The sequence below is a fragment of the Lepidochelys kempii genome, chromosome 2, assembly GCF_965140285.1.
Source record: "Lepidochelys kempii isolate rLepKem1 chromosome 2, rLepKem1.hap1, whole genome shotgun sequence".
Taxonomy (NCBI): domain Eukaryota; kingdom Metazoa; phylum Chordata; order Testudines; family Cheloniidae; genus Lepidochelys; species Lepidochelys kempii.
Genome location: NC_136381.1, coordinates 74,245,295 through 74,266,949, shown reverse-complemented (window position 1 = coordinate 74,266,949; position 21,655 = coordinate 74,245,295). Strand labels below are relative to the sequence as shown.

The 21,655-nt window shown below is 41.9% G+C and overlaps 3 protein-coding genes across 7 annotated transcripts in view; 1 reads left to right on the top strand and 2 right to left on the bottom strand.

Moving 5' to 3' along the window:
• Window positions 1-17,834, top strand: part of SPIDR (scaffold protein involved in DNA repair) — a 335,489-nt gene extending 317,655 nt beyond the window's left edge. For all 5 annotated transcript variants that reach the window (XM_073331247.2, XM_073331245.2, XM_073331244.2 and 2 more), the window contains 6 exons: window positions 5,075-5,285; window positions 6,385-6,537; window positions 12,759-12,852; window positions 14,123-14,237; window positions 15,214-15,267; window positions 17,148-17,834. In XM_073331247.2, the coding sequence (XP_073187348.1) occupies window positions 5,075-5,285; window positions 6,385-6,537; window positions 12,759-12,852; window positions 14,123-14,237; window positions 15,214-15,267; window positions 17,148-17,273 (753 nt within the window). In that variant the 3' untranslated portion in view covers window positions 17,274-17,834. The remainder of the gene's footprint in view (window positions 1-5,074; window positions 5,286-6,384; window positions 6,538-12,758; window positions 12,853-14,122; window positions 14,238-15,213; window positions 15,268-17,147) is intronic.
• On the bottom strand, window positions 444-3,816 carry LOC140907928 (uncharacterized). The gene is made up of 2 exons (XM_073335022.2): window positions 1,539-3,816; window positions 444-964 (listed from the first exon to the last, which is right to left on the bottom strand). The coding sequence occupies exons 1-2, from the start codon at window positions 2,119-2,121 to the stop codon at window positions 444-446; spliced, it is 1,104 nt and encodes a 367-aa protein (XP_073191123.2). The 5' UTR covers window positions 2,122-3,816.
• Window positions 17,835-19,456: 1,622 nt separating the features above from the next.
• CEBPD (CCAAT enhancer binding protein delta) lies at window positions 19,457-21,257 on the bottom strand. The gene has a single exon (XM_073331251.2). It carries the CDS (start codon window positions 20,925-20,927, stop codon window positions 19,995-19,997), a length of 933 nt encoding a protein of 310 aa, XP_073187352.1. The 5' UTR covers window positions 20,928-21,257; the 3' UTR covers window positions 19,457-19,994.
• Between the last annotated feature and the right edge of the window lie 398 nt (window positions 21,258-21,655).

Below are 21,655 nucleotides of genomic sequence, written 5' to 3'. Positions count from 1 at the left end.
CCACAATATCTGTGAGAGTAAGGGGGAGACATTTATGGTGGGGTGGGAGATTGAGGCAAATCGCCTGGCTGCTGGTTACGCGCAGCCAGACACCAGGGCGGTTAGAAGAGCTCAGGAGGGCGCGGTACGCATCAGAGAAGCTTTGAAAACCAGTTTCATGACTGGCCAGGCTACAGTGTGAAAGTTCTGTTTGTTTCTCCTTGATGAAACCCCCCGCCCCTTGGTTCACTCTACTTCCCTGTAAGCTAACCACCCTCCCCTCCTCCCTTTAATCACCGCTTGCAGAGGCAATAAAGTCATTGCTGCTTCACAGTCATGCATTCGTTATTCATTCATCACACAAATAGGGGGATGACTACCAAGGTATCCCAGGAGGGGTGGTGGAGGAGGGAAGGAAAATGCCACACAGCACTTTAAGCACAGCACTTTAAAAGTTTACAACTTTAAAATTTATTGAATGACAGCCTTCTTTTTTTTGGGCAATCCTCTGTTGTGGAGTCGCTGGTTGGCCGGAGGCCCCCCCACCGCGTTCTTGGGCGTCTGGGTGTGGAGGCTATGGAACTTGGGGAGGAGGGCGGTTGGTTACAGAGGGGCAGCAGTGGCAGTCTGTGCTCCAGCTGCCTTTGCTGCAGCTCAACCATACACTGGAGCATTCTGGTTTGGTCCTGCAGCAGCCTCAGCATTGAATCCTGCCTTCTCTCATCACGCTGCCGCCACATTTGAGCTTCAGCCCTGTCTTCTGCCCGCCACTTACTCTCTTCAGCCCTCCACCTCTCCTCCCGGTCATTTTGTGCTTTCCTGCACTCTGACATTATTTGCCTCCACGCATTCGTCTGTGCTCTGTCAGTGTGGGAGGACAGCATTAGCTCGGAGAACATTTCATCTCGAGTGCGTTTTTTTTTCTTTCTAAGCTTCACTAGCCTCTGGGAAGGAGAAGATCCTGTGATCATTGAAACACATCCAGCTGGTGGAGAAAAAAAAAGGGACAGCGGTATTTAAAAAGACACATTTTATAAAACAGTCGCTACACTCTTTCAGGGTAAACCTTGCTGTTAACATTACATACATAGCACATGTGCTTTCGTTACAAGGTCGCATTTTGCCTCCTCCCACCGCGTGACTACCCCCTCAACCCTCCCCGCTCCCCGTGGCTAACAGCGGGGAACATTTCTGTTCAGCCACAGGCAAACAGCACAGCAGGAATGTGTCCCTGAAGAAAAGCACCCTATTTCAACCAGGTGACCATGAATTATATCTCAGTCTCCTGAGGATAACACAGAGAGAGAGAACGGATTTTGGTTGAATGCCAGCAAACATACACTGCAATGCTTTGTTCTACAGTGATTCCCGAGTATGTGTTACTGGCCTGGAGTGATAAAAGTGTCCTACCATGAAGGACGAAATAAGGCTGCCCTCCCCAGAAACCTTTTGCAAAGGCTTTAGGACTACATCTAGGAGAACCGCAAATGCCAGGGCAAAGTAATCCTTTCACATGCTTGCTTTTAAACCATGTATAGCATTTTAAAAGGTACACTCACCAGAGGTCCCTTCTCCGCCTGCTGGGTCCAGGAGGCAGCCTTGGGTGGGTTCGGGGGGTACTGGCTCCAGGTCTAGGGTGAGAAACAGTTCCTGGCTGTCGGGAAAACCGGTTTCTCCGCTTGCTTGCTGTGAGCTATCTACAACCTCCTCCTCCTCCTCATCTTCTTCGTCCCCAAAACCTGCTTCCGTATTGCCTCCATCTCCATTGAAGGAGTCAAACAACACGGCTGGGGTAGTGGTGGCTGAACCCCCTAAAATGGCATGCAGCTCATCATAGAAGCGGCATGTTTGGGGCTCTGACCCAGAGCGGCTGTTCGCCTCTCTGGTTTTCTGGTAGGCTTGCCTCAGCTCCTTCAGTTTCACGCGGCACTGCTTCGGGTCCCTGTTATGGCCTCTGTCCTTCATGCCCTGGGAGATTTTCACAAAGGTTTTGGCATTTCGAAAACTGGAACGGAGTTCTGATAGCACGGATTCCTCTCCCCAAACAGCGATCAGATCCCGTACCTCCTGTTCGGTCCATGCTGGAGCTCTTTTGCGATTCTGGGACTCCATCATGGTCACCTGTGCTGATGAGCTCTGCATGGTCACCTGCAGCTTGCCACGCTGGCCAAACAGGAAATGAGATTCAAAAGTTCGCGGTTCTTTTCCTGTCTACCTGGCCAGTGCATCTGAGTTGAGAGTGCTGTCCAGAGCGGTCAGAATGGAGCACTCTGGGATAGCTCCCGGAGGCCAATAACATCGAATTGTGTCCACAGTACCCCAAATTCGAGCTGGGAACGTCGATTTAAGCGCTAATCCACTTGTCAGGGGTGGAGTAAGGAAATCGATTTTAAGAGCCCTTTAAGTCGAAATAAAGGGCTTCACTGTGTGGACGGGTGCAGGTTTAAATCGATTTAACGCTGCTAAATTCGACCTAAAGTCCTAGTGTAGACCAGGGCCTAGAAAAGAGATCAACTATGCTGGGATGTACATTTCTTTGAAGAATTTTCATGTGCCTACTAGGAAAGACCTTTATATACTTCCATGTTGTTAAAATGCTTGATAAGCCAGTTGTTGTTGTAAGTGATCATTCACTATTTAACTGTATGCATTAGACTTCTGTGAATTAACAAGGTAAGGACACCTAAATTATTGGAAAACTCTGCTACAAAGGTAATGAAAAATGTTTCACTTTTGGATAGCTGCTCTCGGGATGTAACTTACCTGCTGTTTGTGTGTCACTCATCTAATCCTTCCAGAAATAAAATGTCACATGCAGCAACTTGTTGATTGCTTCAGTCTTTGCCAAGAGGAGTTGTTCTTCACACGCAAGATTATTGTGCAATAAAATGTGAAGTGAGGACCTTGAATCAGTTTTAATGTCTTCTTCAGGCTCGTTATTCAGAACTGGGAAAATACTCTGTATGAATTGTGTACATTTTGTAGTTCATTTATATTACTGTATTTTAAAAAGCAGCAGTGTTCAGTCCAAATAGCCACTTGATTGGTATTCTGCAATGTCTTATTTGGGTGAAAGGGGAATGGAAATATGCCTGTTGTTATTTATTTATTTATTCAGAACAAATACTGTGGTAGAAAAGGAAAATGAGGAAATATATTCCATCTGTGCTTGAGGAGTTGTCCTTTTTTATAACTCAATCCTGCTGCTGTTTGTCTGTTGTTTCCTTTCTGTTCAGAACAAATTGTCACACATACAAAGACGATGATTTTACAGTGACTTGTGACTATTACTGTTGTTGTTATTTTACTTTTTGGCTGACTCTTCTGTTGTGTACCTCTAAAGACCAACTTTTAAAAGCTCTGGGGTAACTCTCATGTGACAGCTGTAAAAGTCAGTTTTTCGAGACTGTTTTAAAACTCTGCACATGTGGAAGATGATCAGATGCATGTAGCTGTTACAGAGGGAACTTGGGGATAAGTACAATAAAAAAACATATACTAAGGAACCACATTAAATTGTTGCATCTGAATTATGAATTCTGCCAACTACCATTTCCAATCAGTGTATTTGTTCTGGGAGCTACTAATATGAACAAACGGTTAGTTTTAAAGGGTCTGATTTTTCAGGTTTAATTTGCTGTTGGAAATAAGAGCTGAGGTTCTCGTTGTCTCATAACCTGTAATAGATGAATGTGGCTTTACGAGTTCATATGTCTTTATTTTTAGAAATATAGACATTCTCTTGGGGCGGGAGGTGAGGTGGAGGAAGTTAGAGTTAAACTCCAATAAATAATTGAGATGATAAAGATATTTGCAGATTATCTTCTACTTATATGCTTCAATAAAAATTTTAATGTATTCTTGAAAATTAAAAGGCTATATCTATACATAATGTTCTGGTAGCACCCATCACCATATTATCTAAGCTTTGAAGTATTGTTTTAAAAAAATCATAAATCCTTCAGAAAAAAAGTTATGCAATGTTTATATTTCCTTGAATACTTGGATCTAAATTAAGTTTGTTTACCTAAAAATCTCTTTTCTCTATCATTATTATACACTACTTCATTATTATAGAGCTGCTCCTGAGTGCTCTCTTTGCATGAATTGTAGATATAAAATAAAACACTGAAGCATTTAAAGTGGATTGGGAACACACAGAGAATTACAAAAGCTTTGCAAACAGACACAAGAAAACGCAAATTGCCAAACTTTAGCCCAGCTGATCTTGGTAGATCTTTTAATAAATTTAATATCCATCTGTCTAGTTTATTCATCAAAGTAATGTGAAACATGTTAAAACACTAATGAGCTACTGGTAATCATGTTTTCAGATATGAAGTCTAACATAAAGTGTAGGTATTTTGGCTGTGACATCATCTGTTTTCATGTTGCTTATTTTAGCAATACCAGAATATATTTCTCCCTGTCCTAAACAGGCAGAAGACTTATGTAATCAGGGTTGATTCCCTCGTTTCTCTCAGAACTCTTTATGAATAATTTAGTTTACAATTAGATGTATTTTTCAAAATTTTTGAAAGATGCTATTTGTTCATCAGTAAGAAAAACATCCAATTTTGTAACATATAGCAGCTGTTACTCAGGTAATGGTGCATATGAGAGAGTCTGATGACAATATTTGCTTATGTAGGAATAACGTCAGTCAGACTTTTTTTTTTAACTACAAAGCTCATACAAGGCCTTGTCCAGACTGGCATAAAAGGTGTATTTTTAAAATGTTGCTAGCTAACACATTTTAACTAATATATTTTAAAACTCTAGTGTGGATGGAGCAAATTGTATTATAACACTAGCTGGTTGAGGTAACCCCAGACTCCCCACTCAGGTCGACCAGCTAAATTAAGATAAAAGATGTTAATCTGAATCTGTGCCAGCGAAAGGGTTAACACATGTTAACTAATCCTGTCCTAACCCTCACTTCTCTTCCTGTCCAAACTCTAAACATCATGGTCTCAGTGAGTTTTGTTTGTTATGAGAAGATGGAGGTGTTTTAGTCTTCAGTTCTGCTATTAGTTGAATCAAATTGTATTATAATTAAATGAAAATGTTTTGCCCTTTCTTTTTCAAACCCTAGGTAAAATGTAGTGTTTTTGTGGGTCAAAGGGAGTTTTGGTTATTTGTGACCGACTTCACACTGCAGAGCGGGGCTAAAGGCAACGGTGGAACTCCAAAGACTGTACCTGTATATTTTGCTTCATCATGTGTTCTTGATCAGAAAGTAATGGAGGCACTCACCAATGCTTCCCACTGTGTTATCTTCTTCAAGGATGCTTTACGAGGAAATGGTAAGCTGTTTGTTCATAGTACAGGGGCCAAAATAAATTAACTGTGACCCATGGGCATTCAAACCTTTATTATAGACATTCAACCTTGTGAGACTCTAAAACACCCAGATCAAGATGAAGCATTGTAAGCTGGGACCCAATATCTGGGGAAGGGGGAATTGTAACTGTTGTTTTCAATAATTTTTTTTTCATTCTTTTACATTGTTAACTGAATTTACTGCCCCTAGAAGGAGTAGGGTTAATGACAACCAGAGACCTGACACCTCTATTTCCCTACAGCCAGAGGCATTGCAAGCTGCCCCACACTGCCTTTTCAGTGTAGCTCTTCAATGACCATATAGTCATCTATGGGAAGATAGTTCCATTTCTATGCCCATTCATTCTTTGGCCTCTCTTTCAAGGCACCCAATTAGCGAGCCAGTTTAGTGCCAATAGTTGTGACAATCTTAGGATGTGCATATTTGTCCACCAGGAAATACAATGAGAACACCAAATTGATTTCACATAAGACGTCAGATATTAGTGACTTTCAGTCACCATCAATCCAGCCTGGGTTTGAGCCATTGACCTACTTATGAAAGGCTCCATGTCCTGTTACCAAATCCATTGAACAATCTGTTTACCCTTAGGAGTTGAAATCTGGTCCATATTATGCAAATGAGATGTGGCATTTAGGTGCAGGTGAGTAACAGTTTGGGCAATTCCTGCTTTGGAGAGTAAAGTACTACATGTGCCTTGCCTCGGGACAGATTTAAACAAATAAAAACACCTCTAAGAGAAGTACAAAGTTATTTGATTAAACAACAGACAAAAACCACATGCTTCCAGTGAATAAATAACAATCCTATTTGAATTGAATTTGAATCTCTCTCCTTTTAAAAATCTGACTTAGCAAAATCTTTTTGCTCAGAAGGCACTGAACTCACCAGGAGCATAATATGTATTTCATTCAAAAACCAAATATGTTGTTGTGGAGGAAATCTGAAATAATCCATCTATCTGGTTAGTAACTGGCAGAAAGCATTGTCTTTATTGGCCATGACAATGCGGTCACCTTTTTCCTTGTTACTGTAATAAATTGAAATGTCTTTGTTGGCAGGTAGGATTATTTGTGTTGAACGTACCGTTCTCTCGTTACAAAAGCCCCTTTTGTACCCGGCTGCCGAGGCTGACTTTAGTGAGCTGACTAGCCCTGTCAGACTAGATGAACTGGATTCTACAACACAGGCCAATTCCATTTGTACCATAAGAGGTTGGTACAGCATTTTTTTAAATGAATGTTTCTAACTATTTGTGTTCATTTTAAGTGTTTAGGTCCCTTGAATAAAACAGTGTATTGAAGAAGAAAAAAAAGGGGGGGGGGACTTCAGAGGCAGTTGCTGTGTGTCATTAGGACAGTCAGGTTTATATCTCTTCCTGGGTTTTCATTGCCTTTCACTTGCACATGTTGCTGTGGAAGTCTTTTCCCCTGCACACCGTTGCCCATCTGAGCTCTGCATGGTCAGTGTTCCCATTCATTGCCTGTGTGTGCGTGCATGTACACACAATCAGTGCAAGATGCCTCCCCCGCCATCCCCTTCATCTAGAGGAGAAAAAATCCACCTCATGTTCCTGTACAAGTTAAAGCACATAATTGTAAAAATGAAGAACTATTTTTAATGCTCAAGGTACACAAAAAAACCCCTCAGCTCCTGCTCTTCCTTAGTTGTGAAGGAAGGATTAAGGAAGAAAGAGGGAGTTGTGCTGCTGGCGATCTGAGCAGATGTGTTTTATGGAACTTCCTCTGGCATTCACCCTGTTTGATTTTACAGTTACTTTCACTTAGGGTAACTATTATTAAAAAGAAAAGGAGTACTTGTGGCATCTTAGAGACTAACCAATTTATTTGAGCATAAACTTCCGTGAGCTACAGCTCACTTCATTGGATGCATTCAGTGAGCTGTAGCTCACGAAAGCTTATGCTCAAATAAATTGGTTAGTCTCTAAGGTGCCACAAGTACTCCTTTTCTTTTTACGAATACAGACTAACATGGCTGCTACTTTGAAACCTGTTATTTTATTAATAGTCTCCTGGGTCCTTTTGTTCTAATGCAGAATGTAAAGTATCTTCTCCTATTATAGGCAGAGCTAGCTCTGTCTATAGATAATCTCTCTTCTTTGTATTTTCACATAGTAACTAATAGTTTACAGCGTTTAAAATGGATTTTCACTGCTTTGTAGTTTGTTTGGCTACTTCCTCTTTGAATCTTTCTAGTGGATGAATGGTAAATGATTGTGTAGCGCGGTTGTTCTTGTAGTAACAAATTTATTTGGTGAAATGATTAACGAAGGAGGTGTATCTTTCCTGAAATGCTTGCAGCTTCTCCATTTGTATTTGATAAGAGCATAAGATTGTTACTATTTCTTATTAGGTCCAACTGTTCATATGAGAGCGTTCTGGTAGTTCATTCCACATATGCTTTGTGGGAGGATTAACTGGTTAACAGTATTTTTTTCAGTGAATGATTCAGATATGATCTTCTGATTTTGACACTTGATGTCTTCATATTTAAGCCCCTCTCCAAGAGGCACTGTTTCCAGATGTACTGATGAACTGCTCGAATGATGATAATTACCACCCTGCCTATTCCTAAATAGTCAATTGACCAGACATTCTACCCACTCGTTAATCAATGTGACAAGCTGAAGAAAACTTCATACCCATTGATTTTGGACCTTTTAGTCAGCACACTTCCTTTAGCCACCAGCTCTCATTCCCATTAGTGACCAGTTTCTAATTTTCCAGATGCAGCCCAGATAAGCCATTCTCAGTCTCTTCATGCTGATGACAGCAGCAGTCCAAAGAAATATAAGACATGTCTCAAAGTCAAATTACAGCTACCAATGGGTCCTTTAAAAAGAGAGAGCTTAGGGCCAGAGTCTAAAACTGCTTGAAGTTGAGGAAAAACTATGGACTTAGTAATTCTGTACAGCATTTAAACCTGTTTAGATTCTGCATACCATTTTATGTTGTGGGACATCTGTGATTGTCACCTGATTAGTGTGTCTGCCACTGCTTTCACTTGGCTTGGTACTCCCCTTTTGCTATCATCTTTGATGGTTTCACTGGGGAGTTCACCTCTTCATCCAAGTAAGAGCGAACCTCAACACTTTGGGTAATATAGTCAATAAAATTTGTTATCTATTTTCTTTCTGATTATTTGGATTACATACTGCTGGTGCTAAATAAAGTATCTGGAATACTATACAAAAGACGAAAATAAATCAGAAGATTGAGGGAGAAGAAACTGAGCTATCAAAATAAGGACAATTTAAAAATAACTTTAAAAAAATTCTGGTGAAAGAAGTGAGGGCAGAGATGTACTTTAAAAATGCATGACTATCCTTCCTCCATTCAGAAAAGAGGCACTCATATACTGTGGCAAGTTTGTGTAAAATCTTGTAATAACAAATTCTAATTAAATACATCTTGCACATCCCCCTCCCCAATGCATTATAAATATTTAAATTAATTTTCATCACAAAAACAAAAGAAGAATGGATGAAAAAGTTATCCACTTACTTCATGCTGTGTCATGCCTGAGGGTCTCTGCTTACATGTTACAGATTGCTCTTCAGCATCTGTTCACTGCCCTTGAAATTCACTTTTTATCAGAAGTCTGTGTTTTCTTTGCTTATATACTTAACTGTCAGATCTTTTGAGCCATTCGTTCAAGCCACGTATATGCTACTTCAGAATTCAATGATTGCCTTCTTGGTGTCTGCTCTTGGATTTCTTCAAATTTAATTAAACTGAAAATCAAAGTTTTGTTGGTTTGTCCTAATTGCATGCAGTGTATCTCCCCCTCTTTCCTGCCTGTCCTTTCAGTAATGTTTTTATTATGGGAAAGTAAATGTGTTGCCACCTCTTTGTCTCTCTAGGATTTTATTTTATTGTATTGGATGTATTGTAAAATTGAGAGACTTGCTCAAAAAAATCTGGAATTACTAGTCAGTGCCTTTGCCATATCAACTACAGGTTGATTTAATGTAATTTGTCACTTGCAGTTGTCCCAGATCGTGCCATTCAGAAATGTTTATGGACACAGAATGGTCTACTCATAATTCTAACTCGTCATCTCAGCATATTATCATTATTCTAAATCTCCTTAATGGCTTCCCATATTGTCATTAGTTGGGAGTGCATTAATGATGATCCTGAATATATCTAGCATCTTCTCCCTGATCAAACCGTTAATTTTATGGGCCAGATGTTAATCTGTTACATCAGTGTAAATCAAGTGTAATTCTGTTATTTATAGTATTCAACCTATTGAGTTGTTTTTAAAAAGCAGCCTCTATCTTCTGATTATCTAGCATTTCCTGATTATCTAGCATTTCCTAAATATCAGTATGAAATTTTCTGGTCTAGAATACTAAGCAATCATTCTTCTCTGCCATGGAAACAGCAAAGGGTAAAAAAAAATCTGCTTGGAGCTTTAGTTTTAAATGAAAGAAATGGAGATTTAAATACTTTTTTGAAGTATTTGAATTTCTGATGCACCCTGACATTAAAATGAAGGACTCATAATTGTATTGTCAGATTTTTTTCTTCATTTGCCCACTTTGTTGATGATTGGAAAGCCATTGCCTGCTGTCAGATGTTCATCTGCAAAGAAAGAAGAGGAATTATTAAACTGAAAACAATGAAGTAATGAGAACATAAGAATGCCTTTACTAAGTCAGACCAATGGTTCATATAGCCCAGTATCCTGTCTTCAGACAGTGACCACTGCCAGGTGCTTCAGAGGGAATAAACAGAACAGGCAGTCTTTGAGTAATCCATCCCCTGTCGTCCACTCCCAGCTTCTATTAGCTAGCATGGGCAGGGATGGTGCCTCTAGTCTCTGTTTGCTAGAAGCTTTCTGAAAGTCCAACTACACTATATCTGTTGGATCACCCTGGTCCACGTGTTTTTTGAACCCCTCAAAGGATTCTAATAGATTGGTGAGGCATGATTTCCTTCTACAAAAGCGATGTTGACTCTTCCCTCAACAAATTTTTTCATCTATGTGTCTGATAATTCTGTTCTTTACTGTAGTTTTAACCAATTTGCCTGGTACTGAAATTAGTCTTACCAGCCTGTAAATTACTATTACCAAGCGGTTCAGCTAAATTCACCTGTTGGATCAGCTCCTGTGCTCCACTTAGGACTATATCAAGAATTGCCCCTCTTTTGGGTTCCAGGACTAGCTGCTCTAAGGAACAGTCATTTATGATGTCAAGAAACTTTATCTCTGCTTCCCATCCCGAGGTAACATGTACCCAATCAATGTGAGGATAGTTGAAATCCCCCATTATTGAGTTTTCTATTTTTATATCCTCTCTAATTTTCCAGAGTATTTCACAGTCACCATCACCATCCTGATCAGATGGTCAGCAGTATATTCCTACGGCTATATTCTTATTATTCAAGCATGGAATTTTTATCCATAAAGATTCTATGGTACAATTTGATTCATTTAAGATTTTCACTACATTTGACTCTGCTTTCTTTCATGTATAATGCCACTCCCCCACCAGTATGACCTAATCTGTCATTCTTATATACTTTGTACCCTGGCATTACCATGTCCCATCGATTATCATCATTCCACCAAGTTTCTGAAATGCCTGTTATATCAATATTCTCATTTAATATCAGGCACTCAATTTCACCCCTCTGAGTATTTAGACTGCTAGCATTTGTATACAAGCATTTATAAAATTTGTCACTTTTAGCTGTCTGCCATTACGTGATATAATTAAATGGGATGCTTCTTTCATTTCTCTTCATTTCCTATCTGTACTTTACCAACTTCCATCCTCTCCTCACTAGGATATAGAGAATCTCTATTAATAGATCCTTCCCTAAGGGATGTCTTTATCTGAACCATGTGCTCCTCCACACCTGTCAGCTTTCTCCCAGCCCTTGCTCTGCAACGTTTTTAATTTTACATGCCAGCAATCTGGTACTGTTTTGGCTTAGGTGGAGCCCATCCTTCCTGTTTAGGCTCTTGCTCTACCAAAAGGTTTCCCAGTGCCTAATAAATCTAAACTCTTATATCATCATCTCATCCCTGCATTGAGACCCTGCACTTCTGCTTGTCTATCTGGCCCTTTGCATGGAACAGGAAGCATTTCAGAGAACTGAAGTCCTGGTCCTGGGTCAATCTCTAACCTAGGAGCCTCAATTTGGCATCCAGGACCTCTTTCCTACCTTTCCCTATGTCATTGGTATCTACATGTACCATGACCAGCCGCTTCTCCCCAGCACTGCACATAAGCCTGTCTAGATGTCTCGAGAGATCCGCAACCTTCACACCCAGCAGGCAATTCACCATGCGGTTCTCCTGGTCATCACAAACCCAGCTTTCTGTATTTCTGATTATCAGCTCCCATTACTATTACCTGTTTCTTTGTAATAACTGGGATTCTCTCCCCTGAAGAGGTATCCTCAGTGTGAAGGGAGACCATGACATCATCTTGGGGGAGGGTCCCAACTATGGGACCGTTTCCTTTGCCCTACTTTGATATTCTTCTTCCCTGAGACTTCAGTCCTCAGCAGCACAGAAGCTGTCAGTGGGACCACTCTACCATGTCCCGGAAAGTCTTATCTATGTACCTTTCTGTCTCCCTTAGCTCCTCCAGTTGAGCCACTCTGGTCTCCAGAGCCTGTACTTGGTCTCTGAGGCCATGAGCTCCTTGCAGTGTATGCACACATACAGGAATGTTGGAACAATTTGTATAGTGGGGGTGCTGAGAGCCACTGAACCAAACTGTAAACCCTGTATATGATGGAAACCACTTCAAGCTAGGGGGTGTGGCAGCACCCCCAGCACCTCTACTTCGAGCACCTATGCACACACATGCCACCTGCTCCCAAGGCAGGTAATCATACATGCTGCATTCAGTGTAGTAAACTGGATAACCCCCACTCTGCTGCTGGACTTTGCCTGCATTCTTTTTACTCCTGCAGCTTTTTGTTTGGTTTTGTCTGTCTCTTTTTTTTTGGGGGGGGGGGGGGAAGAGCGTAGGTAGTTATTGCCCTAAGTTTAGAGAATGTTAATCAGGTGTATCTAGTTCTCCCACTCCCTTACAAAACTCCCATTAGCTGCTCCTTTTTCGCTAGCTCTTCTAGTCACTTAGGAGCTGGCTTTTTAAGCCCCCTTTCTTACTGAGTTAATGGTTAATGGGTGTTAAAGGGCTTAGGGATCAAAGCCTTGTTAAGAAGTTCTCAGCCTTGCCTAGCAGGCTGCTTGGCTCAGCACATGGCACCCCTAACAAACAGACCACACTATATACTTCAGTCAAGCAGCAAGCATGCTAACAAAGACAACAAACTCACCCAAGGGTCAGGTAGTCGCTCCTCCTTCACCTGGAGAACTCCCTCCCTGGGTAGTTGTATTCACCATCATATATTATACCTTTGTGAGAATTTCATTGTTTTTTTAGGCACCGTCTCTGGAGTTAACGAGAGCACTGCCTTCTCTTGGCCCACATGTAACAGATGTGGCAATGGAAAACTGGAGCAGCATCCACAGGATAGGTAAGAATCAGTGTGGTGCTTGATGTACCAAGGGTTTTTTTGTGCAGATGCAGCCATATGTGGTACACTCATTCCTACAAAGTTGTCTGTCTGTATTCTCCCACAACAGCTACACGGGGGAGTTGGGAGGGAGAGGGACAAAACTGCAGGATTTTTATTGCTGATGGAATGACACAACCAGTAAGGGTAAGATTCACCTATTAAGGAAGACACAAGTAGGTCTTCCTCAAAATGGTATGAGTTTGCTATGATATATTTTTGTAGGTTACCTCAAACTGGTATGGATATAGTACGTCTCTCACTTTTTACTGGTATGTATTAGTTAACTTCTGTGTTACTCCTTCTTTTACATTAATGTAAATGAGAGGAGAATCAGGCCTGTTAAGTTTATAACCTGAATAAAAATGACACTTTTCTACAAATAGATCACAGCTGTCAAGTCTGATTTCTCAGAACCTTTCAGGGCTCGAAGCAAAGGGTATCTGTTATGTTGAAAGGGACACTGGGGCAACTGCATCCTGGGACATTGGTTCAGCACTGGCTCAGGAAGAACTCTACCAATTAAATTACAAATGCTACCTCTCAGCACAAATTCTAGCAGCTGAATTACCAATGCTACTTCCCACCAGAAAGTTCTTGGGAAGTCTACCATCTAAGTACTTACCTAGTCTCATCTTGCATAGTTTTAAAGACCTTGATGGGATGACAGCACAAGACAATAATGCTGTAGGCATAGTGTAAAGGGAAGAAAAAAAGGATGTCTTCTAGTGACAAGATACATAAAGAGGGATAGAGTTATTTTGATTCCAGATTCTGGTAATTTACAGTTAAAGGGATAAAGGAATATTTACAACAAAAATTTAAAAAAATTCACTGTGTACTGTGTTATATATAATTTCCCCTGAAAAACCGCAAGCCGAAAATACAAAGATTGCCCTATATTTTGGTAGGTTTTTTTAAGTATGTTATTAGTAGTGCCTCTGTGTGTGTTTTCCAATGGATCAGACCCTATCATTTGAAGGAAGTTTTGCTGTTATTTAGCTAATAATGTAATGTAAATTTATTCCATAAAACCCCAGTTCAGCAAAGCATTTAACCATGTGCTTAATTTTATTCATGTGATAAATCAATGAGACTTAAGCATGCTTGAGTACTTCGCTGAATCAGGGCCAAAATCAGTACATCGTTTACTTATTTGCCCTCTGATCTGATGACTGATACTTGTCTTTCATATGTCTCTTCCATCACTATTTGTTCACATATGTTTCAGGGGATCATATTACTGCAGCCTGTGCTCCCAAACAGTAATTTTACCAGTTCTCAAAATGCAACTGGAAGTCTTTCTGCACTGTCCATCCCGACCTCATTGTACTGTGAAAGTAAAGGTGAGTGTAGATAATAAAAGTGCTAATTGTATCCAGTATATTGAGGGTAGGTGTGTTGATATCAGGTGCTCTGAGACACAATTTTCTATGCAGCCCCTGATGGAAGAAAAATGATAACTTTGTTAATACAACAAAAAGAAAATCCTAAAATTAATGTGGTACTGAAATGGAGATTAAGGGTCTAATCCTGCAGTCCTTACTCAGGTAAAACACCCCTTGAGTTCACTCTTAAGAGCTTCATCCCACAAAATGCTGAGCACTTCCTACAAGGTGCTGAGCACCAACAACTCCCATTGAAGAACTTGACTGGATTGGGCCCTTAGGAAGTAATGAGCCATGCACATGTATTCATAGATTCATAGATATTTAGGTAAGAAGGGACCATTATGATCATCTAGTCTGACCTCCTGCACAATGCAGGCCAGAGAATTTCACCCACCACTCCTGCAAAAAAACCTCTCACCTATGTCTGAGCTATTGAAGTCCTCAAATCGTGGTTTAAAGACTTCAAGGAGCAGAGAATCCTCCAGCAAGTGACCCGTGCTCCATGCTACAGAGGAAGGCGAAAAACCTCCAGAGCCTCTTCCAATCTGCCCTGGAGGAAAATTCCTTCCTGACCCCAAATGTGGCGATCAGCTAAACCCTGAGCATATGGGCAAGATTCATCAGCCAGATACTACAGAAAATTCTTTCCTGGGTAACTCAGATCCCACCCTATCTAATATCCCTAAAAGTATTCTTCAATGAGCCAACTTTAGGCCATAGCTTAAAGGAAATATGGGTGTTTTGACTCGCATCCTGAAGTTCTTTTTCAGTATTACTCTTAGGTCTTTTGGTTTTGTCAGTCAACTGCATTGTAAAACATTGGACAGACATTTCTAGTCTCAAGATACTAGTTTTCACTTTTAACATGGAAAGTGAATGTTACACATAAATATGATTTTTGTCTTGTCCTCCTTTCACTTTCTTATTGCAGCTGCTACAAAAAACAATTTCTTCTGTCCTGATGTCATCATCCAGTGAGGATGGGGTAGGTATACATAAGATAAATAAAGAAATTGAAATTTCTTGAATTTTAGTTTAGAGGCAGAGTTCCAAAGTGGACAGTAGCTGTTCTGAGCTGTATGTAAACATGCTAAGAATACTTTGTTCTTATATAGCATCTTTCATTTGGGAATCTGGGAATGCTTAGGAAAAAACAGAGTCTCACTACACCCTGACAGTACACTTATTTACAGATGGGCACTTAGTGCAAGTCAGTGACAAAACCAAGAGTCCTGGCCCGCTAGTTCTTTCTTCTAACACCCAGACCCAATTGCTCTCAAGTAACTGTCACTGAAGTTTCATCATAGGAAGCAGCACGAAAAAAACCTGTAAAATATATAATAAATTGTTTTATTGGAACCCAAATAAATCAAACCACAGATACATGAAACACAAGCAACCATGCGCTATAAGACAGTCATCAAGTGGTTACTCTCTTGGTCTGAGATATCATCAGTATAGCCCTATTTGCTTGTCTTGTGTTTTATATGGTATGTTTAGTTGTCACTAACACAATACACTGTATTAATTTGATTTATAAGGAATATTTTAAGTGGAAAGTTTTTCTTAAAATTATTTTGCAGTGAATTGTTTCCTGCTCTTTTATATTGTAGATACTTTAGTATATGTAAGCTAATAGACTTATGGTTTATAGAAGACCGTTTTTAAAATGATTAATAATCTTCCTGCAACTCTTGAATACAAAGCCAGTGTTTGATAGAGTACTTGCACACTCAATTCCGAAGTCTATTCAAATGTCATTTGACACAAGCTTCTTTCCATTAACTATTTTTTGTTTGGAAAGTATGACAAAATAATGTAGCCCTTTTTTGAGTGAGTTGGGTTAGTTAACTAAAACAAACAAAACCCAAAGAAACTCATTTTCATGCTTTAAGTCTTAAGAATATTTGCCAGTTATCCAGAAAGATTACACCCGAAAACTTGCTGTTTGGAGGGTTTTTTTTTTCCTTCTAGTTGAAATCCAGTGATAACTTCCCCCCACCCCACTCCACCCCCCTATACTGCACTAATTCAAACTGCAGTGTTATTTTAAAAAGAAAACACATTTAGGGAAAGACTAAGCATAAGAAATATCACTTCAAATTGTAATTTTTGCCAAAGTTAGTGTGGGCTTCAAATAAAAATGTCTTTTCAAGCCTGGTTCGAACAGCCACTACTCCTATTTTCTAATCCTGGTTCTACCATCTTTCTGTGTAACCTTGGACAAATCACCTAACCGTTATACCTTAGTGTACCACACTATAAAATGAATATAGTAGTACTTACCCCACAGAAATGTTGAGGCACAATTAGTATTAAGCTATATTGTGATCCTTAAACAGAAAAAGCTATATAAATGCAAATTATTATAACTATATATGTAGGACAGTACAGGAACAGGTGTAAAGTTTTTTTTGGTTTTGTTTTAAGGTTTTATTTCTAATGGGATTTTTTTCTTTGGTTACCTTCTTACAGACCATGCACACACACAGTGCCCTATCACATGCAAAATCCTTGGGTGTCCAAGAAAGCTATATAAAGAAGCAATTGGTTATGCTTTCATGGACTGGGTGCTAGATTGCAGTAGCCATTATACCTACTGCAGTTTTAAGAGCCTGACCGTGAGATCCATTCTAACTGCGACTGCTGGGAATTGTTTTATTTCTAAAATTATTGAAAATCTAATTCGTTTATCAGACTAAGTACATTCTTTGTAGCAGCATTTCACCATCTTATTTTGTTTAGCTTCCTTTTTGAGCAGTAAAAATGTTGTACACTGGAAGAGGACCTTACACTCTATCTCTGAGTTGTGTGAACAGAACGTACAGTACTGTTTGTTTAATCAACATGCCTTTATCACTACAGAGTTATGAGTTGAAGAGTGTGCTGGGAAAGGAGGTGGGGTTATTAAACTGCTATGTCCAGTCTGTAACCAACCATCCTAGCTGTGTTGGATTGGAGGAAATTGTCCTGGAAGCAGGAAGAAACTAAACCGAATGCTGTCAGCTACTATATCATCTATGGACTTTGTAATGTGGTTATTTGATAACTATGCCCACAGATAATGTATAATGCAAGCATGATATAGTGAGGTAGTTTATTAAAACTGTGATTTAGAAAATATATTATTGCTAAACTTAAAAAAGCTAAATATAATTTTTTAAAAATCTTGATTTTTTGAATGTTTCTATTGTGTTTTTGATCAGTCCAGAATTTAAGAGTATAGTTCTTGAGAGTGTTCTGTTGGAGTAAATGTTCATGAATGTAAAACAACTTGTTCTGGAGGTTTGAATGTTTGTAAAGCGTGTTTTTGGTGATTTTTTTATAATGGGTGTTATGAATATTGTGTATGTATCAATACTTGTGTGTGTATCAAAAGAATAACATTTTAAATGTTATTTTTGGAATAAGGGTTTTACCATGAGTGGTGGACCTTAATTAAGCTATCTGTTTTAATAACAATTTCCAGATGCATTATACACTGCACACCATTGATACTGAACTGTAACGTTATTACCACACTGCAATAAATATTACAAATACAGATTTTAATGAGCCTCATTATCTTTCAGATATGATAAATGGTGTCAAAGGTATATTGAGCTAGTGTTTTATAAGTTAGTCATAGTCTAAATATAGAAATAGTGTGGCATCGAACTTCCCATGAGGTGGATGTTTCATTGTATAGTATAAATGTGTATGAAGAGCAAAGAACAAACTGGTTCAGGAGTGGTATAATTGTTCTGATAGCTGCATGTAGCTATGGAGACATCGTTATAACCTTAATCTTTTGTGTTCATAACTGAACTTTAATGTAAGACTAGACTGTAAGGTTATTAAGGTACCAACTGATTTTTTTCTTTGTCCTGTACAGCACAGAGCACATTGTCTGCACTTAATGAAAAAACAATAGACCAGAGTTATACAGTAACTAGTTTTGCATGCTGAAAAGATTTTCCTACCTGATTTGTGGCTATTGAATAGACAAATAACTGTAAATCGGTCTCCTGCTAGTCATTTCTGGGGTAATCTGAGATAACAGAATGACTTTTAGGCACTCTTTTGAGCACTAATGAATAACCAAGCCTTTGAGTCAAAAAAAGACCTTTTCTTCCTTAGCTGTTTTACCTTAAGAAAAAGCTACAAACAGTGGGCCTAGTCCATCAAATACCAGGTGTAATACTTACTGCTGTGAATAGTCCCACTGAAATCTATGGAACTATTTTCTGCAGGTAAGCACTACACCCTGGTAGTGTTTGCAGCATTAGGTTGGTTTTCTGCAGGCCACTGCTGCCCCCACACATGCTGTGCTGCTAATAAGTTTCCTTCCAGATTATGAACAAATTTAGGTGACTAAATTGACTTAAATATATGCAGTTATTTTCAGTGTCAGTTCTGCCTCTTGGACCCTCACTGTCAGTAGAACTGCACAGCAAAGGTGGTCAGTTTGTTCACTGAGTAGGATTCAGAATACTAAAATGTATCCATACAAGAAACTAAAGATGTATGTACTTGCAGCAATAATGTAAATAACCTGTTCATTCCACAAGGAATGCATTTTTCCTGAGACTTCATAGCCTTAAAACCTCTTTGTACAAGTAATAGTATACATGGCTTGACCTGATTTTGGGGTATTTTACAGTGGGAGCTCTGTTGTCTTGAGGATTTACCAGTTTAATAGCAAAACTTAGCTTCCCCTGTGTTTTATTATGCTACTTGAGAACCATGGTAGGAAATGGCCTACTTGTTGTTAAGAGTTCAGCCATTGGTGGATCAGTTAGCTTGAACTGTTGTTATAAATAGTAATTACTGACTCAACGTTGGTATAGCAGAATGTAGGGGGTGCAGGAAGGTATACTTTATAACCATTATACTGGCAGACATGAATTTTAACCCTATTAATGAATACCAAAGTGTTGCCTCCATTTTCTTTTGAGATGTTTAAAAGATTTAGTGCACTAAATAAGCCTATTAGTTTTTTCCTAATTTAAAATTAAACTTTTTTTTAAAAGTTGTACTTAAAGCACACCTCCAGTCTGGGTTTTACTGATGAATCACATTTCCATATTAATCATACTATGCATGTTTGTAACTCCTGAGAAGTACCGCTCCACCTGTTGCATTTACACTCAACCCAAGGCTCCAAAGCATAGGGCAAAGACATGAAGCAGAAGTGATTAAAAATGCTTTTTTATTTTTAGAAATGCTGTAAAAATTGATATAAAAGGTTGAGCATGCTCAGTCTTTTTCCTCCTACTATCTACAGTATAAAGAGGGTTTTTTGAATCATTTTTACAAATGTACCATAGCTGCATCAATATGAGTAAAATGTAGAAAGAACAAAAACAACTATTACAAAAATAATTTAAGGGGAAAAAAACACAAAAGTTTAGCTTTTTTTTCCTTTTCTCTCTCTCTCTCTCGCTAGAATTTTTTTGCAAGTTTGGCCGTTAAAGACCCAGGGTCCTAGCCCACTCTTGCTACAACATTCAAAAGAAACTGAAATCCAGCACAATTTCACTGTTGTCTTCCTCTCTCCCTTCATGCCGCTTAGGGAGCCGAGCAGCGGCGGCGGCCCCCTCCGCAGTCCTGAGGCACCGTCCCCGCCGCAGGTAGGCCAGTCCCGCCTCTGCAGCGCGGCTGCTCCGTGGAGGTCTCTGAGGTATTGGTAGGATAAGGCAGTCACAGTCCCTCGCGTCCCTGCCCACTGAGTTACCGGCAGTCGGTGCCCGAGCCGGGCTGCAGGAAGGAGGCGCCAGGCAGCTGCTTGAAGAAGTGCCGGAGGCTGGTCAAGTCCCGGCTCAGCTGCTCGATCTTCTTGTGCAGCTTCTCGTTCTCGGCCGACAGCTCCAGCAGCTTCTGCTGCATCTCCTGGTTGCGGCGCTTCGCCTTGTCGCGGCTCTTGCGCACGGCGATGTTGTTGCGCTCCCGGCGCTGCCGGTACTCGGGGCTGAACCTGTCCACCCACTTCTTGCCGCTCCGCTCTTTGCCTGCCGCCGCCCCCTGCCCGCAGGAGGAGGACGACGAGGGGGACCTGGTGCTGCAGCTGGACGGCGAGCTGCTGCCCGCGGGCTCGGGCGAGGTGGGCGGCGTGGGCTGCCCGCTCAGGTTCATGATGGTCTGGGCGCAGGTGGCGACCTGCGAGGGCAGCAGGGAGGCGGAGAGGTCCCTGTCGCTCCAGTCCGGCTCCCGCTTCAGGGCGGCCCGCGGGGCGGAGGAGGAGCCGGGCCGAGGCTCGCCACCCAGCAGGGCGCCGCCGAAGTCCTTGGCGGGGTCGCGGCCCGCCGGCGGCAGGTACTCGCCGTAGTCGCCGCCCCGCTCCGCCTTGTGGTTGCTGTTGAAGAGGTCGGCGAAGAGCTCGTCGTTGCACAGCTCCAGGTTGGGCACCGCCGACATGGAGTCGATGTAGGAGCTGAAGTCGATGGCGCTCTCGTCCTCGTACATGGCCGGGGCGGCGGCGCTCAGCTCGGCCAGGCTGCTGCTGCCGCCCCCCTGCTCCTCGGCGCTCATGCCGCCGCTCCCGGGCTTGCAGGAGGGGCTCAGCCCGCCGCCGCCCGCCTTAGTGTCGTAGAAGTTGGCCGGCTCCAGGGACCAGTTCCTGTAGCATGCCGGGGAGTCCAGGCTGTACAGGGCGGCGGCGCTCATCGGAGAGCGGGCGGCGGCGGCGCAGGGCTGACGGGGGCGCAGCGGGGCCCGGGCTCCGCGGGCTGTTCGCGCCGCCACACGGGAGGGGCTCCCCCTCGGCTGTCCGGCTGGGCTGGAGGCTGCTCCCGGGCTCACCCTGCCCGGCGGCGTGTCACGCTGGGAGCGCCCAGGCTCGTGCCCACGAGGAGGTTGTTCCGACACCGGGTCAGCTAGTCTGAACCTGGGAGCCGCCGCCTGCCCCGCTTTTATCTGGCCCCGGCCCCGCCCCCCTGCCCCGGTGACGGGGCGAGCGTGTTACTGGAATCCCTCGGGCCCGGGGCTGTGCCGCGCGAGGGGAGGGGTTTGCCCTGCGCCGCTGCCGGGGGGCGCGGAGCCGAGGCTGCGCCGCCTAAATCTTTGCAGCAGCAGCAGCAAGTTGGGGGAGGTCGGGCTGCTTCCGCCACCGAGCCGGAGCCCGGGCGAGCGCCGCCGGCTGCCGCTGGGAACGCGCCCGTAACAGGCGGCGGGACTTGCTGGTCTCATTCCCACCTTCCTGTTTATGGGGGTTTGCGCTGCTCGGGTTCCTGGGGAAGGGGGCGGGGGCGAGAAACCACTTGCCCTGAACCGTACACGAGCAATGCACGTGGGCTGCAAACGTGTCCCCTGGGCAGGACCAGGGTAACTGTTAAGCCCCAGAGCAGCGCCAGAAGCCAGCGGCTGATTTCGCAAAGCTCAGCGTCGCCGGGGCA